This window comes from Xiphophorus maculatus, chromosome 11 (genome assembly GCF_002775205.1).
Source record: "Xiphophorus maculatus strain JP 163 A chromosome 11, X_maculatus-5.0-male, whole genome shotgun sequence".
Lineage (NCBI taxonomy): Eukaryota > Metazoa > Chordata > Actinopteri > Cyprinodontiformes > Poeciliidae > Xiphophorus > Xiphophorus maculatus.
In genome coordinates this window covers 23,913,048-23,933,187 of record NC_036453.1, presented here as the reverse complement: position 1 = coordinate 23,933,187, position 20,140 = coordinate 23,913,048, and the positions used below count along the sequence as shown (strand labels likewise).

Sequence of the window (20,140 nt, the reverse complement as noted above, 5' to 3'; positions counted from 1 at the left end):
ACAACTTCATTTTATCAAGGCATTCACAGAACATATGTGATGGTAGTGACTTTTAGTTGAATAAAAAAAACAAACAAATCTCATTCGTTACTGCTGTAATAAGAAAACATTTCAGTCATAGTCATTATAATTGTATTGATATTTGATTTTAGTTCGTAGTCAATCGTTCGAAGAATGAAATATCTCTTTTGAAGTTGAGTCGATAAAGTTTTTACAACCAGAACCACCTACTTTATATACTAATGGTAATAAATTACTACTGAAATATATTTTGAAAGAGGAGGATTAAGTATTAAGTCGCACTACTTTAGTTGCAATTTAAATGGTGCGGTGAAACCGATAGGTAAATTTTGCGGTGTCGGTTTCCGCTTTATGGTGGGACACATGGGAAGTGAGCTTTAGCTGCAGTGACGCAAACAAATGTACCAACGCCAACAGAGAGATAAAAATAAATGAACAGATTTTGAATTTATTCAGATCTATGACACAGTGTTGTCTCTGTCTCACTTTCCCTTTAGCCTGACCTCATGAGGCAGATGGCAGGCGTCTCTGCACAACTTTATTCTGCCCAACACTTCTCTTTTGTTTCCAACAAAAAAAAAGGTGCTACAAAGACAAACTGGAATAAGTACATATTTTTAATGCCAGATTCTTAAAATTATTTTTTAATAAATAAATTCATTTTCTACATATTTGGGCTTGTGTCTGTAATATTTTGTGGCTATTTAAGATATGCATGCCTCCTGTAGAAAAATACTTGGGGTACATATTATTTTTAGTACCAGCTGACCTAATATTTATATGTATTATGTGCATTTGCAGTAACCTGAGTTCCAAGTAAGCAAGCGGCGCCAAGTGGCACAAATAATGAAGCAATGTGGGCTAATCCCTCGCAGATTTCCTGCCAGAGTATCCATTCTTCTGCATTTTGTCACGGCTTTTGCATCGTGCAAATATGAAAGCGACTTGAACGTCACGTCTGCTGTGGCAGTTTACCTTATCAGCAAAGCTAACGTGGCGACCTGCGAGATCTTCTCATTTGAAATTATGAAATGACTCCTCCACACGTTTCGTCTGTTTCTTTCTGCTGACTCAGATTCAGGCCATAAAATCTGCACAAGACGCAGGAGCTGCCCCACAATGCAAATTATTTCAAAATTAAGCAAAAATTTGGATTGGTGGAGAGGAGTGCACAAGCTTTGCACAAACTTTAATTTGCTTTCGAGGACAAAGTGGAACAATTTGCATTTTAACCTTAAAGATTTGAAGGGCGCATTTCTCTCAACAGAGGCCATAAATGCTGAAAAATCAAAAGTACTGGAGTAAAGAAGAAAATAAAAATGCTCCTTTGAATTGCTGAATGGTTTTATTTAGCCCCTTCTCTAGACTTGAACTGTTTATTTCATTTGAGTAAATGACGGTGACAGCTGAGAACATTTACTCCCAGTGGTGTTTGTTAAATCATCACTTATGCTGCAGCGGTAAGCCTGGCTGCTAATTATTCTATAAAACACTGGAGCAGCAGATGCTGAGTCTGATCGAAAGGTTGTGTTTAAAAAAAGGATGACAGTAAAACAAACAAACAAGAAAAAAAAAAAAACAATAGAGCTTTAAGGAATATCTTTGTACCTGGCTTCAGGAAGAAGGCTTAGGGAAAGGAGGAAGATCCACAAGTTCTGCTGTGGCGATTTAGCCTTCCACTGTAGGGCAGCCATGTTGGTTCAGAACAGACGCTCCTTTACCGAAAAGAGAAGAAGATGAGGAACAAATTGAAAACTGACAGATAGCTGCAGGGATTTAAGCATGTTAATATAACTGTACTTAAATGAACACATGCACAGGTACAATTTGTGCTGTAGAGCCACATTTCTACCCTCGAATTTATGTAAATATATGCTTTTCTTATTGCAGATTATACTAAAAGGTGATATAGGCCCATTTAATGCATTATCAGTTTACAGTGGTGCTAAGGAAATCATTTTCTTAATGTCTAAAGGAGCCATGTGAGATGGAGAACAACAATCTCCTCTAATTGCGATCTAACAAGTTGCATCTTATTTTACAAACCCCGCAGTAAAGATAAATGTGTAAATAATGTCTGCCTGTAATGAGCTGATTGTCCTCATTGTTCTGCAATAGTCAAGTCATTTGAAGGCATTTAGTTTGAGAATACACACACAAACTACAGGGATTTCTGCTGGTGCAATTTATAAAAACAACTCGGGCATCGCTTTGCAAAACTTCGTCCTTTTCTAACAATAAATTTTAATATGGTTTTTAAGTTTGTTTCCCCTTTCCCCCAAGTTTTATTCTGAAAACCTATGTTTGTTTATGACCAACCCCCATTTACACTCATACCTCTGAACAAAATCAAATGCAACTAATTCCCTTGATGAATGTAATTTAACTTCAGTATAGCTGTCCTGTGAAAGCCTCAGAACATTAGAGAAGAAACATCACAAAGACCAAGGAACACCGCAGATCAGGAAGGCATTTAAATCAAATGTAAAGCCTTGAACTTGTTAAGAAGTATTTTTTCAACCATAAAAAAATGTAAAGACTATGGCAGTAAGTCACTGTTGAAAGAGAGCCACAAGTAGCCCCATTCTTGGTTAGCCACAATCACGAATCTGACAGATTTTGACCATAATTGGAGTTGATTGGAGTGGAGCTTGTCGCATTTTGCAAAGCAGAATAGGCAGGGATTAATGCACTTCCTGTCCCATCTTTAGATTGTATTTGTCTCTATTGACTCGCAAGGCCTGAATACAGATGTAAGCTAAGCCTTTTCGATTTTTAGGGTTAGGTAATGTGAAAATATCTGAACTGTATTTCTCCCATTTCACAGTTTTGTGCAGTTAAACTTTTGCATAAAAGACAAAATAAAATGCACTGGAGTAAATGTTTTTTTTCTGCAATGATGTGGATAAATATTCTACCTTTATTTGGCCTAGCTTGATTTATTTATTTTTGCTATTTTAATAACTTCAACATAGCAAGAAGACATAGACGGATCCAAACCAATTTAGTTATCTAAAACAGCTAAATATACCAGAGTCTGCCTTTCTGGTTTGTATAGCACAATGCCAATGTTAAGGGTGACGGCTGCATCCTTGGCATATGTGTGAGGCACAATTCAGGATTCAAGGCAAAGAAAGAAGCGATGAAAATCCTTCTACCTGGAAATGCAAGGTTTTTGTACCGAGAAGTCTTGGTCATCCCCAAACTCCTGTTCATCTCCTAATTCTTGGACTCCGGCAGTATCAGTGCATCCATCATGCAGTATTATGCAGGGGTGTCACTGTATTTTTTTTCTTGTTAGTATTCTACTTGCTCAGCAGGTGTTTGACAAATTGCTTGTACTGTCTGTGTTATTTTCAGATTTCGTTGCACTTGCTTGTCCATATCTCACCCGGCTGCTCTGTGCTTGTGTGTGGGAGGAGCTAAAGCCAGCACTAAGGCATTATTACACGCACACACACGCACACACCCCCTCACTCAGATTTCAAGATGCATCTTTGACCTTTACAGCCAGGATCTCTGTTATTGGACTTCAGTATTGGTAAAATCATCATAACATTTTTGGTTTATGAGCAAGAAGCATATAAGACATCCAAATATTGTGCTTCCCTACCAAAGACAGTCATCATATTTTTGACTCATACACAAACTAATATTATCACAAGAATCCCTGAGTTCATTCCTTTATGCAATGCTCATTTTTTGTTGCTTTTTATGGCTAAAAAAATCATTTTATATGCTGTATATTTACACACATTTAGTGAAAATGTGTAATGCTACTTTGCTATGCATATTGTTGTCACAGCACATTTGTATATTTACACAGTAATCCGAGTCCAGGACACGATTGTAGCTGCAGAACATTAAAACCTACTTCAGTCACATCATCGCAGAAACGGAGCAACAGGAGCCTTTCTTGTTTCCCCCTCCACCTTCACTTCCTCTCGTGTTGCACGGCGACTGCCTTTCTCACACGCGAATTATTATTAATTATTACAAGAAGGTTGCAGCCCAGCAATTTACCGAAAAACTAAATGACCCCCTCATTAAAAAATAAATGGGCTCAGAAATTGCTCTACCTAATTTCGGATGCAGCTTAAAAACAATGAGGGAGTGAAGGCGCAACCGACTGAGGACTGCACAAAACACACACGGACGCACACACACGTGTAACAGCTGCGTCATACTTAAAAGGCTTCCATTGTGTGAGATCCAGCTCTCTCCCCCCGTTTCGGCCGCTGCATAGAAAGAGGATCAAACAGTTTCCACAGGGGGATCGGTGACCCCTGTGTTGCAGCAGGACTCCAATCGTCAGAAGAGAAGTAAACAAATGAACGGCTATAAATCCACCATTCGAGGATGTATGTAATGTTAATGCTGCAGCCGGCTTCCACTTGTCACTGAACTGATGAGTGTTTATTTTAAAAGAACTTTCCAAGCACCCCGTTATGTGAAACGCCGCTTTTATGAAATCTTTGCAATGAAACTAATGGATGTGAGACAGAATAGATTATTTCTCATTAAAATATGAAAAAAGCCCCTTTACAACTCAAACATAAGAGTGTAATGAGATCTCAAAGCACAAGATGCGTTTCTGGTGAAGTTAATATCATGGGCACCAAGATATGAAAGTATCCCTTCAGTCTGACGGGTGAAGACTCTTATTTTAAAGTAAGAAAGGAAGATGTTTATGAGCTGTCCTGTTGTGTTGAGAGAGTCAACTTATAAAAAAATTAGACAAGACTTGGTTTTTTTGAAGAAGCCTTCACCGCTTTTAAATTGTCCTCCATTTTCTGAAGCTTGCGGGAAAAAGAAATGACACGTGATGTGAATGATTTGGAAAAACTGCAAGAAAATGACTAGCCGAATGCTACCAACGCAAAAGTTAGAATTGGTTTTGAAGGTTTTTATTAATGCTAAGCTAAAGGTCTATTTCATATAGGACTGTATTTGATCATCTTTGGGTCACCATCTAAAAATGCTAAAAACATTTTTTTAAATGTTTTTTTTTTTTTTTTTTGGCATTGGCTTCACTTTAGCACTATATGATCACAACTCGGATGTCATCATCATCAGATCTTGAAAGCTGCATATACCATTACATCTCTCCTCATGAAATGCATAAATTAGCTGTAATGACCAAAACAGACTTGCAAAATAACATTTTTTTATATTTACTATTACTTTTGTACTGTTTCAGTTTCCTTAGGTCTTTCTCAAGGTATAGATGCCAAATGTCCCTATTTTTAAACATTGTGTCCACTGGAGTTCATCATTTTTGACCTCCAATCACCATAATCCAAATGTGGATGTAGAGACCAAGGCATTTCAAAATGCTGCAGCGCAACTTCTTTCTGTGGGAGTGAATAAACTCCCACAGAATGTGTATTCTGTATGACACACATATCACACACGTACAGCAAATCCCTTCCTTTGTACTGCTAACCTTAATCAAGCCGTGTCAGCTCTTATGGCGCTTGATGGGGCTCGAAGTTACACAAGTAAATTTAGCTGAATTAAAAATCCGCTTCCTGTGGAAACAAAAAGCCCAACACATAGAACCTGTCATCTTATCCATACAAATTCAAACACCAGCCTCCGTCTGAGATCTACAATCACCAAACGTCTGCTGCTGCTTTCTGGTTATTTCTGGAAAGTGCCTCAGCAGGAGCCCTATAGCATATAGCAACTGAACTGCTGAGTACCACCCACTGAGTCTCCTCTGATTCAATCAAGCAGACCGTTCGACATTGGCTCCTGCCTTATGCACCTCAAACCTTCACCTTGTGAGTCAATTTGAACAGCTGTGACAACCTCATGTTTAAATGACTGGGGAAAAAAAAAGAAGCAAAAACTTGATTAAAAGGAGGAACATTTCAAAAGAATCAAGGCCAGAGTATCCAAGATTGTATAGACAAAAAGCATAAATCAGTAAATGAACAATAGAAAAACGGCAAAATAAATTTTGTTCTGACTGGACACTGACACTGGGTGAATGCTCATAAAATATGCTGGGATTGACTGAATTTGAGATTAAGTTAGTCATTAGACACTCGATATGTTTCTTGATCAGCTGCATATCACAAAACTTCTACAAATTTAAATGAGCTAAAATAAATCAAACGGCAGATAAAATAACCGTTTCTTTTTTCATTTCATACCATATTAACCAATTATATGTTACGACTTCTATATTTAACCTGAATTCATTAGTTGGTGCAAGTAAGCTAATTTCAAGTCTTCAGCAAATCCTTTCTACTACACACAGCTATAATTTCAGATGTACAGATTATATAAAACATTGTTTAAAGTAATAATCATTCATTTATAGTGACTCTGTGTTCATTCTTAGCTGTATGTGAAGCTTCTTCATTCTTCCCTTTCTTATCTATGACTATCAGAATTCCAGATCTATCTGACCTTTGACCTTTTTTTTTACCAGTATGGTCTGTGTCAGGAGTGAGGCATCTTATTGGCAGGGAAAATGTGAATTTATGGCAGTTTATTTGGTATAAAAGCTCACCATATATACATTCCAAACAGTCCTTAGCGATTTGCACACAAAGTGATGTCACAGTGCGAGCGTAGTGCCAATTTCAACTTTATACAAACTTACTGGTCTCACCTGAACTTCATTGGTCTCTACCAATAGAAAATAGGATAAACCCAACAAAGAAATCGGAATGAGATTTGTGGACCAAATTTATTTTCATCCACACAGAATGAACTATACAAAACAAACAAACAAAAAAAAGCTCCTTTGGTTGATGTAATCAATGACATCATGAATCCATGCAAACAGGAAGTGCCGATCTGGCCCCTTCCATACACTTGTTGTGGATGTAGGACCTGAATAAAGGGACAAACAGTGAGTATAACTAAAGCAAAACATTAACAGATGTAATTCACCACACATTTACAATTTAACAAAAGTAAAATCCAAATGACCTGATGGTTCATAAGTGTTCGCTTTAAAAACATATGCATGGATGTAAACTAATATAATGCTACCTTAAATAATCCTGGGATATTATGTAAAGAAAAGCAACATTTAAACTGCACCATTATGGCCAACTATAAAACAAACATTAGTACATTATGAATACTTTTCTCAATCACTTTTCATAGAACATAAAACCGACACGTTCTCAAAGTTTAAATGGCGGCAGGATTTAGCCAGTGATTCTCCGTGTCTCAAACTTAATTGCATAAAGAATCACCGTTGATGTAGAGTTAGCATAATCATAAAAGACTGTTCAAGTGCAGAAATACACCAAGTTAGTTACAAAAGCAAGCTAAAACATCGTAATGTAAAAATTCAGAAAGTATGTTACGAATTCAGTTCAAAGACGACTTTGACTTCTCTGGGATTAAAGACGTCTGGGGCGGGCCATCACACAGTGTCCAGAGATGAAAAGGGCCACCCTGACTGTTATCGGTCCAAAAGCCAATCTGTGTGATGGTATAGGAATGGATGAGTGCCCTTGGCAAAGGACACTTGCCTCTTCTGTGACGGCAGCATTAATTCTGAAAAGCACACTGAGATTTTGCAGCAACATATGCTGCCCTGCCTTCCAGACAACATCTTTTCCCGAGGCATCAATGCATTTTTCTAAAAGACGTTGTCGTATCACAGGCTGCACATTCTACAGAGGCTTTGCTGTGAAAGACAAAGGGGCAGGTACCGCGCTGATCTGCCTGCAAATGAAAAACGTGAAATGAAAAATAAGAAGGGCGGGGGGAAAGTGGCAATGACCCGGCGCTGCTCCACAGCTCAGCGGCCAAGGAAAACCCTTCATTCCCCTCATCACATCAACACAAGATCGCTTTTAAAAGTTAGGAGAAAGTACGGCAACAGCTAAAGAATATCAATGCGATGCAAAATGAAAAACTAAAAGAAAAAAAAATCAGGTTCACTAAACATGAACGATGTTAAAGATGTAAAAGTACACCACAAGATTTGTCAGCATGGTGATGTTAACGAGGATTCAGATGTATTCTCACTCATTTGTTCACTTCAATTCCCTCAAAACTAGGCTGCTTAAATTAAAGCGCAAAGAGCAAAACTACAGCCAGATGAACGGAGCCTCGTACATGCAAATTAGACAAAATGTTACATTTTATAACTTCTGCCTTCATCTCTCTTTCAACAGATGTCACGCTTGAGGGTAAGCCAAGTCCCAGACTGCGTTAAATTACACCAATCATGTGCTGCCTAACAAATGCTAGTAAACAGATAGCTTCATTTTTTATTTGCTCCCTTTTCTCTGTTCCCTTTGTTCTGCATTTCGCAGTATTTCATGTTGTTTAAGCTGATTCTCCGTCAGCAACCATTAAAGAAAGGGATATGCCTTTATGTTTCCCATAAAGCTGCAAAATGTCCTCTGGTGTCAGAGATAATTTTCTTCCCAATTCTTTGACAACTGCGTTGACAATTTCTAGATATTTCACTTGCCGTCATTCTTGTCATTGACTGTGACTTTTTAAAAGAGTTTAAAAGTCCAGAGCAAAGATTTACAGAGGAAAAACACTGAAGTAGATTTTTTTTATTTAGCTCATTTTGTAAAACAGAAAAAAAAATGTAAACGTGTGTACTTTAATCTCAGTTTTAATCTGAGAGACCTTACAGGTTTATTAGAGAACATTAGTGAAGAAACGGCATCATGAAGATCAAGAAATGCAGCAGACACAGTGGAAGTGAAAGAGAAGTGTTAGGTTTGGTTATAAAACAATATATTATGCTTTCAACATCCTGCGGAGAATTTCTAATCTTTCCATCATCTGAAAATTAAATAAAAAAAAAGAGAACTGCACCTCAATATATGGCTATTTTCCTAAACTGACAAGAAGAGTCTTACTCTGAGAAGCAACCGATACGTCTGCAATTACTCTGAATGAAGCCTAAATAAAATGCCTGCCACACTTTTCAGATTTATATTACTAAATTTTCTTTCCGTTTCACGATGAGCACTACTCCGTGTTGATCTGTGACATGACATCCTAATCACGTTCACTAAAGTTTGTGATTCAACTGTGAAGAGGGTCAAGAGGCATGAATACCTTTAATGGTTTCCCATGACCTGGAAGCAGATGAAATTGGCTGGTGTGTAAATGGAAACCGGTGTTTCAGAGGGACAAATAAAGTAAAGATTTGTGTTTTCTTAAGCCCTCTGTAAACTCAATAATCTCATTTCCTGTAGGACTTCTGTTCAGATGTTGTTTCACTTCATTTTTTGCCAACAAGCTCGATCAGAGCTGCTGTACAAAACGCCGCGTAATGCTGTTACCAAGCGCTTTCATTTCTTTTCTGTATATTAAAAACATAGGCAGACCAAACAGACTCTGTACAATGTACCTAATTTACCAATTCTTGTCATGTAAATGAGGGGCTCAGTGATCCCTGGGGCTCCTTGGATTGCGCTTGAAACAGAAAAAACAAAACAGGAGAGTTAAAGCAAAAAAAAAAAAAAGGCCTGACGCTTTTGTTTGGAAATTATAAATAACTTGCCTCAGGTGACAGCAGACCTAAAGCCTGCTCCATTTCCAGTTCTAACATTTGTTTTCAATTCAGCTGTCAGTTCATCTTCTGTGGGGGGCGTAACAAAAAAAATCTGCAAAGACTGATGTAATCACTTGTGACAGAATTAAAAGCTCTGAAGGGATTCAGTACAAGTCATGCTATTAGACTTGTTGTATGACAACGCAGAAATTAAAACAATATAAAACAATGAGGGGTAAAATAGGAAGTGTTAGGCCCAAGTCAGCTGGGATATATTGTGTTTTTCCTTTTAATATTTACATTACAGTCACAGCAGATGGAAATTTAAGCTGCGACATACTTTAAGAGATAGCCGAGCGTCTCCAAACGAGACTTCTTCATCAGACAGAAAACACTGTCAACTGCGGTAATTGTTGAATTTAGGACACAGCTTTATGACCATGGAATCCAAGCGGCTGTTCACTAAAAATAGCTCCAGATCTTGTCATATTCAGTTTGATGAAGCGGTCACGGACTGAATATCAACAGTAATCTGCGCTACGTTATACATGCGAATGCCTTTGATTGTTTTTGCCACTCGGAGACATTACAACAGACAGGAGGCCCGGTAGGTGTGCCGTTTTTAAATAAGTCTCAGGAAGATTGGCATGTTTATTATCCCGCTGCAGCTCGGGCAAAGAACATATTCGTTATTGCTGGGGATCTCAATGCAGCTCGTGTCCTAAAGCCCCGGGAATGAAGCGAATGGCTCAGTCACACCGCAGACTGGGTTCGACTGGAGACCAAAAATTGCAACGTTTGTTACGTTTTCACCTGGTGTGGTTCTCCTTCACACTGCACTGTGTCAAACAAATCAAACTCTTTGAAAAACCTCTTCCCTCTCCTGCCTGTGGTGGCGCCGCACCAAAAACTACTGAAGGAAACGACATGAAAACCTGTGAAGAAGACATGAGCACAACTTCCTTCTTCACAAAATGTAAACAAAAATAGTCTCATATTTTAGCAATTGTAGGACTTCTCTTTTGTCACCACAAATTATTATTTATCCCGCTAGCCCTAAACTCTCGTGTTCGCTTTGGTTGTATTTACCCAGAATTCCCTATTATATTGTCCACTTTCTGCTTTTGGAGCGGCTTCCCATCCGTTTGCATCCACATAATGCACTCGAACCGCACCACGGTTCATTTAAACTGAGCTGAGTGTCAGAGATCGCTTTTTTGGTTCGCATCACAGTTTGATTTCTCATTCTCACTTCCCCAAACAAACTTTACTTTCTAGGAAAACGAACTAGATTAAAGCGGACCCAAAGAGGACTGGTGTGAAAATACCTGCTAGATTTCAGTTTTACAAAGTCTATTTTTTTATGTAGGACAGAATGATAGTTCACAAACCATTGGTTAATGTTGTAATTGAATGAATGTATGTATGTAAAGATGGATTAACTCATAAATACAAATGGATGGATGGAAAAATGAAAGTGGTCAGCTGATGAAGGGAGGGACAAATGAACGGATGAATAAACTTATGGATGATATACCATCAATTGGGCAGATAGGTAAGAAATGGACAGTAGACTTGGGACTAAAGCCTGAAATTTTTTTTTCCCCACAATTCTCCAGGTTCAATTTAAAACAGAACATAAAGCAAAGTCCCACACTTCTCCAGACTTTTTCTGACTGTGTAGAAAGGCTAAATTATCACAAAATGGAGCAAAGGCTGGCTTACATTCAGCAGTGAGAAACGCAGTGACTAAATGTAACATTTAAAGACAAGAACAGGCTGTAGCTCGCATGTGAACCTTCTTATAGAGGAGGACATTTTTCTCTCAGCTTTGGGACTGGGAGGATGCGTGAAATTATGAGCATCAGGCTGCATCACAAGCCAGTGATCAATGCATCAGGGCTGCCAGGCAAAACAGCCTCTGCTGGGGCTCATCGTGATTATGTTATGCCAGAGATAATTTGTCAGGATTTCAGTTTTTCCCCTCACAGACATGTAATGAGAGCAAAGCAGATCCATTATGAACATGGCACCACATGACAATGACCCTCTGTTGCCGTTTTCGGCGGGGGCCAGAGGAGCGATGCATTGTGTTGTCACTTTCATCTCGTCGCGCCAACGCTTTGTTGACTAATCGTCAGAGGGAGTTGTTAAGGTGTTGAAAAGAACAATGGGACCGAGGAATAAAGCGGGCTAATGCTCTGGTTTAATCTGAGTTAAATGGACATAATCTCCTTTGAATTTATGGAGAAGTGACTTCACGAATCTTTCACAGCTAAACTTGGCATTAATCGGTCTCTTGCCGGCTTCTTTTGCCAAGATCTGCTTCGGGACAGTTTACTCTCCTGATTACACACCAGAACGGGGAAATGCCTGCTTGACCTCTTAAGTTTAATTTTCAGAAAAAAATAAAATAAAATGTGTATATATATATATAAAAATATCTTATTATTTATTTTTTTTAAAAACTAAGACAGATTTCTGCGTCAGTAGTAAGGACAGAGAAGAATTGTGGTTTCAGAAATGAGGCTAAAAGCAAAACAATGTCACTGTCGGACATTAAACATGTGGGTTTTGGTGTTCTGGGGGAACTTTATAAGGAGGAGATTCCTGTATTGTCTCAGTGCTGGCCCGCACGGTGACAACTGATAAAACATTCAGATTACTCTCGACGAGAACCTTAAGTTTAAACGCATTTTCATGTCAGACGGTGGAACGCTGCTCCCTCGACAGCGCAACCTGTTGCAGCTCCAGGTCTTTCAGATTGGGTAGCAGGATGTACAGGATGTGCGTGTGAGTGAGAAGGCTGACACGCCACTGCAACAGAGTTTAATTAATTGAAAAACCGTGTAATTTTCCTTCCACTTCACAACAATGCGCCGCTTGGCACATTGGATCACATAAAGTCCCAATAAAACACATTGAAAGTCTGCGTGGCAAAAAGTGCAATTAGATACTTTTATGAGCCATCACAGTCATCTGTCAGGCTGCAAATGGCTGGGATGTGTAACGCTTATCCCAGTTGAGCACATTTGCACAACGAACAGCTGGTTAATTCTCTACAGATGCTGCTGAAGGTAAAATGTTTGATATCCCTTTATCAAAGCTGCAAATCAGACAATGAAATGACCTCCGGTGTGATTCAGTGGAAGCAAGATGGAACATGCTCCAATCAATCCAGTAACTATTTAAGAAAGACAATAATTAAAACCATTTCTATTAATCAACCGGTCACAATTAGTTAATTGTGAAGACGTCTACTTTAAATCACTTCCACCCCCCCAAAAAAACCCCATCTAGCTTTGTAATTTCCCTGCTGAATTGAAATGATTATGAAGAATATTCAATAGGAAAACAGTGCCTGCTATGAAATTAATTAAGCTGCTGGAAGAGATTTGATCTGATAGCATAAGGAGAGTAAGCATTTAAACCGGTGTGGCTCGTATAATTACTACGGCTGCACCCTGTGTCTGAGCACAAGTCAGGGCAGCTGTGGTTTTAAAACAGCGGAAAGCAGCTGGGACAGGAGGCCTGCCTCGTAGGTGAAAAGTGTCAGAGTTCATCAGGGATCCCCGCTGAAGAGCAATACCTTTTCTAGCACAAACCACCTGTGCTCATGTCTTACCTCCGGCCTCGTTGAGCTGCTTGGAGCACAACGCAGACCGCAGCAGACCATCGCTCCGGCTATTTTACAGCTTATAAGCAACCTAATGGCTTGTTTAGTACAACTTAATATTACAATCAGCGAAACAGGAGGAAAGGCAAAACGCTACATGTGAGCTAAACATGTGGAGCTGCAAACAGAATTTGCTCCCTAATAAATCTTTGCTTTATTTTATTTGACACATTCAAGACTATCATGATTGAGGAACAAAATCAGAATAAAACCATTAAAAATGTATTAAAGTTATTATGAAATTAAATCAATCCAAAATACAATTATCTGTGGTTAACCACTTTTTCTTTTGACAGATAATAAATTTAACCTCACTACACAACACAAATTAAGCAAAAAACCCCCAAGAAAAATAACATTATTTCCCTAATTAAAACAACAAAAAAAAAAAAAAAATATGATGAGAAACAAAGAAACTGACATCTACCCTTTCTGGAAAAGGTTGCAAAGTCTTTTATAAGATTGGAAATAGGAGACATCGTTATACACGGAGAAAACAAGGAACAGCTGTGACTCTTCCCAGGAGAGGCTGCTCTTCCACTATTACTCCCAGAATGCATCAGCAAACTTATCCATGGAGCCACAGAAGAATCCAGAACAACGCCTGAACAACTGCAGAAACCTCCTCCCATCGGTTCAGGTCAGATGATCCAACAATATTCAAAAGACTGGACCAAAGTAAAACTCATCCATGGGAGAGTTTTAGAGCCAAAACTACTGCGGAAGGAAAAACAAAACAACAAAGTTTCATATTTTCCCCCAAAACCTCTTGGAAATTTGTACGATTTTTAGAAAAATACTGTATTTGGGTTGATTTGACAAAAGTAGAACTTTCTGGAAGGTGTTTGTCACAGTAGATCTGGCTTAATCAAACGCAACGTTTTAGAAAAGTACGATCATGCTGACAGTCAAACATGGAAGTGGTAATGTGATGGTCTGGACCTGCTTTGCTGCTTCAGTACCAACTTGTGATAATTAATGGAGCCATCAGTTCTCTACCAGAAAACTCCACAGGAAAATGTTGGATCCAGCTTAAGCACGCTTTGAGGGTGTAGCAGAACCTTCATTCACAGAAAACCAGCTAAAAAGATCCCCTCAAAATATAAAGAATTTGATTTGGCCTAGTCACAGTCCAGAATTGCCTGATCTATATACATTTCTTCATAACTAGAAACCATTTTGTTTCAGAAAACAGAGGAAATTTGTGGAGAGAGAATTACTACATGGCTCTGTAAGTCTAATTTTATTATATAATTGAGGATGCAAATCATTTGCTTGAACGGGAGCAAAGCCTTGATAGAGGAGGGGAGGAACAAAGTAATTGTCAGCCTGCGCAACATTATAATTATTTAGATGGCGCAAAACAGAAAAATCAGCAGAAGTGCTTCTAAGGAACAAACATATTGTACGCCTCAGAGCCAACAGGAAAACAAAATAAGTCACTATCTGCACAAGGCCAGAGGAGACGAGGAAAACAACATGAAAAATCCTAAATTAGCCCTGATGTTTATGCAAGCTATAAAAACACAACGCTCTTATTCTGAAGGAAATAGCTCGTCTCACACAACGAATGTAAACAAATTCCTAACCAAGAAAATATAAGTCACGCAGAGCTCTACAGAAAACAAGAATCGTCTTCAAGCAGATATCATTGCCCGGTCAGTGGTTGGATGGGGGAAGTAATAACGCCACAGTTCAGATGAGGGCAACTTCGGCATCTTTACAATGGCTTATGATTAAAGCTGGAAGATGCAGTGAGCCCAGCAGGATGCTGGCAATCATCAGAAAAGTGGACCGCAGTGATGGGATTGAGAGATGAGATAAACAGTTTACAGTGCAGACTGGTCCAGCATTAATACCAGCTTCTAGGAGGCTGGAGGGTCTTTGATCTGAGCCGGTGATGTCAAGCATATCACAGATATACACAGGATACATTTATATGTGTCCTTTTCATCATTACGCTCTTTTTCTGCTCTGTACTCGCTCCAAAAGCGATCCGCTGACAAGCGGCGCCACAAAAACGTACAGCTGGCTGTGAATTTGATCACATTCGAATAAAAAAATCTAAATTTTTGGTTCTGGGGATGCAGAGCAGAACCAGAAGACCTGAGGGGTCTAGAAGGTTGGTACAACAGCAGGTCTTTAATGTATTGTGGTGCTAAGCCGTTCAGTGATTGATAAACAGTATTTTAAAATGTATTCTTTGAGCTACAGGGAGTCAGTGGAGGGACTTTAAAACTGGTGTTATGTGCTCTATCTTCCTGGTTTTAGTGAGAACACGAGCAGCAGCATTCTGGATCATCTGCAGCTGATTGATTAAACATTGTGACCACAACACAACCACATGATTGATGTTCATCAGTTCCCCCAGCTGTCGGTTCTTTTTAGTAGCTATTTATTTAGCTGTAATTGCAGTCGCAGGTGGATTGGGTTTGTCTCTCCCAGTTTTCCGCATGTAGAAAATGCTAACCTAGCCAATGTCTTCCTGGCATCACAGAATTTCTACTGGGCCAATCAGCGAACAGACTGAAGTTGTGAACGCAGAACGAGGTTGCAGTTTTACCATATTCTTCATGCTTGGATGATGGAATGGATGGTGATCAGTTGGATATTAAAAGATGTGCATATTTTGTGACATAATCCTGCTTTCAGGGAGTCAAATAAGGCTTTATTGTATTTAGATTATGTTACACTAAAGCAGACTCTTTCTACTAATAAGCGGACTTGGAACATGAAGGCATCCTAGAGTTAAAGAAGTGTTAATGTGCTTGAAAGTTCAACTTCTGCCATCACTGTTTCCACGTGTCGATTAAAATCTACCTTGCAGTTCTGAGTTTGCGTTAACAGGTCATTATCAGCCAGGCGGTGCATCAGCGGAGAGTTCATTACAGAAAAAAGAATTACATTTCCAAGTTAAGGAATGATCAAATTAGATTAAATGTTATCTGAGAGACGGAGACTCCCACAGACACAGGACTGATACTTCAGCACAAACTTCAGCTGAACATATTGAGTCATGTTTCGCCAAATCACTTCAGTGACGCGGACACATCTCGGTGGTTGTGGCGGTCAGCAAAGATACATGCCGGTGTCATGATGTGACGGGAATACAAATGAAGGCGGCCAAGCAGAGCCTGCAATGGAGACAACAGGCGACGCCTTTGTCAGTGAGGAGAGGACAGTTTCTTCTAAAACTAATAAAACAACAAGGTCTGCTCGTTTGCTCTCTTATTTCAGTCGTGTGCATAAAATGTCACTATGACAATATTATAGCTACAGCAAAGTGAGGTGCATCAAAATAGGATTTAAGTCAGTAACGCTCCTTTAGCCAAATTAAAACCTTTCCACTTTGCCTTCCCAGATAGCCGCCTCAGTCACTATGGAAACAGAGACTACAAGTCAATTACATGTATCAGTAATTTCACCTACTACTAACGCTTGGTTTCACACAAAAGTTAATATCTCCGGTGATTTGTCCAGATATGCAGCAGATGTGGGACGTATGTGAAACAGCGTAAACGCTGACCTCTTCTCTTTCAGAGCCACGCTCGAGTATTTCTGCTGGTCCAACGGTTTTGAAGAAAGCAGAATCAGTTGAGGTAACTTGACACGGGGTAAACCCGCTACAGAGCCATCGATCAGACACAGAGATCCACTGAGAAATGTGCTGTTAACAGGAATGGACAGTTTTCTGCCTGATTGGTGACGAGCTGGATGGAAACTCGAAAATCTTCATTTTTACCCCAATCAGTGAACACACTACATTCTAACGACAATGGCGCTAACTCAAAGTTAGCTAAGACGAAGGCATTGTACTGATAAATTGCTCTGTTTAATCAAGTTGAACTTTCATCACATCATTGTTTTTGTTCATCAGACGGTCGTATAAAAATCTGTTATGGTGAGGATCTACATCTTCTAAGGCACGGGTGTCGAACTCAAATCTATAGGTACATAGTTTTTATTTAACTATATGACTAGTTAAATAAAAAATACAGCTGTGGCACCAGCAGGGCGTTTACTGGTGAGCCATTATTTATAGACATTCCTAATTATCTCGGGCCAAATGTAATTACACTGCAGGTTCATTTGGCTGCTAGAAATGAATTCGACACTTGCGCTCAAGGGAATATCCACAGAGATTCTGTTTCTGTAATGCTAGCTGCACCTACTGCGCTAACCACAGTCAAGTTATAAAAATCCTCTGTTTTAAAACCTTAAAACCCTGCTTTACAGTGGCTGTGTTTATGACCACTCAAGACAGAAAAGCTGGAGAATCAAAAACTTGTTTGGAAACAGACTTCTGTGTCTCCAATCATACCAGATCAAGAGCTTCAACTTAAAATTTAGCTAATGTGTATAATTTCAGTGTAAAACCGCAGTAGATGTTCCTGTGGTTTCAAAATTAAGTCATTTGTGCTTAACTGATCATCTGTAGGACAATGTGGGACAACGTCAATCCCCACTAATGGCCCTACTGGTATCTGAAGCAGCATGTTGCTATTTGTTTTTTTACATGCCAGTAATTTGTTCACGCTTAACCTTCTGACTTGATGTATTTGTTGAGCTCACAAGTAAACTCAACAACTGCACAAGCTCGTTAAAAGTTAACTTTTCTCCTAAGGTTGTGACAAAACTTTGAACTTCATGGTGATGTTATCCACTAAGACAAATTGTCATTTACTCGGAGTATATCCATCACTCAACTACAAACCGACTGTTCTGACATGAAGCCGCCACTCCATCAGATTTATCCCTCAGCTTCCCACGGCTTCAAGAAAATCTTAAAACGCAGAATTCCTTCGTACTGTAACTTACCTTTCTTATTTCACGTTTCATATTCTGTGGGATACATTTCTAACCAGATATTGTAAAGTGAGCCCAGAAGCAACACAAGTGCAGATATTTAAACTTTCACACTCGCTTTTTAATGAGCTAAAACCTCCATCTCATGTTTTCAGACAAAAGTTCTTTGCCCAAGAGCTCCGCCAACCTACTACAAACCCTATATCTTACTAATGAACCATTTATTGAATTCACTGTACAGGCGATATCATGTCAGAAGGCTCTGCAGGGTTCCTTTAACACAGACTGTGAATTAACTCAGCTGACTGGTGCGAGGCAGAGTGGCACCCAAAGCCAAAAAAAAGCCCACAAAAGTGTTTAATTGCACCCCAAATTATAACCTAAATACACCCCGAGCACCGCTTAATTGTTCGTCCATTTTGACTTAAATCGCAGTTTTCCGGGTCATAAAGCGATCATGAAATATTCAGCAGCATCAATATTTCAGTGTAACAGTCCCTTAGCAGGACCGACAGGCGGTCATCCAAAGTCATTAGCGACGCGTAGCGAGGAATAAATGGAAGGCAAATATTTGTCAAACTTTATTTTGTCCTTCGAGTCTCCAGACTTCAACGCCATTTAAGACGTGCTGGAGCAAAAGCATGACATGGACTGTTTGTTCTCCACGGGTCCTTGGATGTCGCGGCCATCAATCAAACGCTCCACATGTGCCACTTTTTATCAGCACGGGAACAAAGAGGGGTTTGTACACGAGCATGTCAGGTGTTCCCCATTATCTAAGTGACAAACCCGCCGAAAGTTCTTCGACACAGAGAAATCACTCTGTCAGCAGATTTACTGCCTCTGTCCAGAATGAAATATCTCAGAAAATTGACTGGGTTGACTGGCCTAAAAAACTCACAGAGATGTTAACGGCTGCTGACTGATGCTGGCGGAAAGTTTCTGGGAAGCGAAATGAGGTAAACGCGTGAATAAAAATGAAAGAAAAAATCCTGCAGTTTTGCAATATCTTCGGGGTCAATGTTGGTTCATAACTTCATCATGACGCTGGGATTTATTCCTCTACAGATTGCCAGTTTAGACTGCACATCTCAATAAACTAGAATGTCATTGACGAGTCCGTTTTGATTCAGTAAATCGGTTAAAAATGTTAAAACTCAAAATTCATCGCTGCAAGAGGTGGGTAGCAAACCAGAACTGGAGAAAAGCATTCAAGACATTTAATGTCTTTACATTCAGACTCGTGTCAAGATAAGAAATGGTGTAGCACATTCCTCAAGTTTTTGCTTTTTTGTTCTATATAAATGAGTAAATGTGAACTACAGTTTTGCTATCATGACTTCATTTATTAATGAAAAGCCATGTTGGCCTTGACAAAACACCAGCTGTCATGACTCTCCAGATCATCACTGAATGTGGAAATGTCCCGCTGCAGCTAAGGCAACTTGGTTTCTTTTCCTCCCATCTCCTCCTCCAGACTTTCCAAATGAAGAAAAAGTTATTTAACTACTGAGCAACTCTCCAGTCTTGTTTTGTTTTTTCTTTTCTTATCCCTGGTAAGACGCTTGTGGTGTTGCCTCTGGTTCAGAAGTGACGTAACATAAGAAATGTGAGAGTTGTGGATCATGTCCTGGATCCGTCTGTGTGTGTCGTGGCTCTTGAAGCAATGTCTCCAGCCACAGACCATGCCTTATTAATTTCCCTCAAACCTTTAAATAAACTTTGTTTGTCTTGATCTTCTGAAAGCAGCAGGGATGCTGTGTTGTGTATCGACTTGCCATTTATGTTTGTGGGTAGATTACTTGTTGAAAACTCAACTTCTTTCACTTTTTTGTGGCTTTCCTCTTTGTGGACTGTTTGCTGAATCATTATTAATCCAGCTGTGTTTGTCATGATCTTTGTAATTATTTACTGTGTAAAATATTCATATGTCTATTTAATATTAAAGTAATTTAGGGTGTCCATCAGCTGTTACCCTAGTTATTAAAACTAACAGAAATACACACTATATGTACCTCTGTATGGAATTTGTCATGGATGTCCAAAGTGCAGCCTGGGGCTATTTATGACTCATGGACTGATTTTATGCTGCGACCCAAAAATAATACAAATTTGGCCCACCAGCAGATGGGGAGTCT

The 20,140-nt window shown here is 39.2% G+C and overlaps 1 protein-coding gene across 3 annotated transcripts in view; it reads right to left on the bottom strand.

Moving 5' to 3' along the window:
- The window catches only part of LOC102225530 (gamma-aminobutyric acid receptor subunit alpha-3-like), a 119,988-nt gene that overhangs the window by 73,612 nt on the left and 26,236 nt on the right, over positions 1–20,140 (bottom strand). For all 3 annotated transcript variants that reach the window (XM_023342212.1, XM_023342214.1, XM_023342213.1), the window contains exon 2: positions 1,630–1,736. In XM_023342212.1, the coding sequence (XP_023197980.1) occupies positions 1,630–1,715 (86 nt within the window). In that variant the 5' untranslated portion in view covers positions 1,716–1,736. The remainder of the gene's footprint in view (positions 1–1,629; positions 1,737–20,140) is intronic.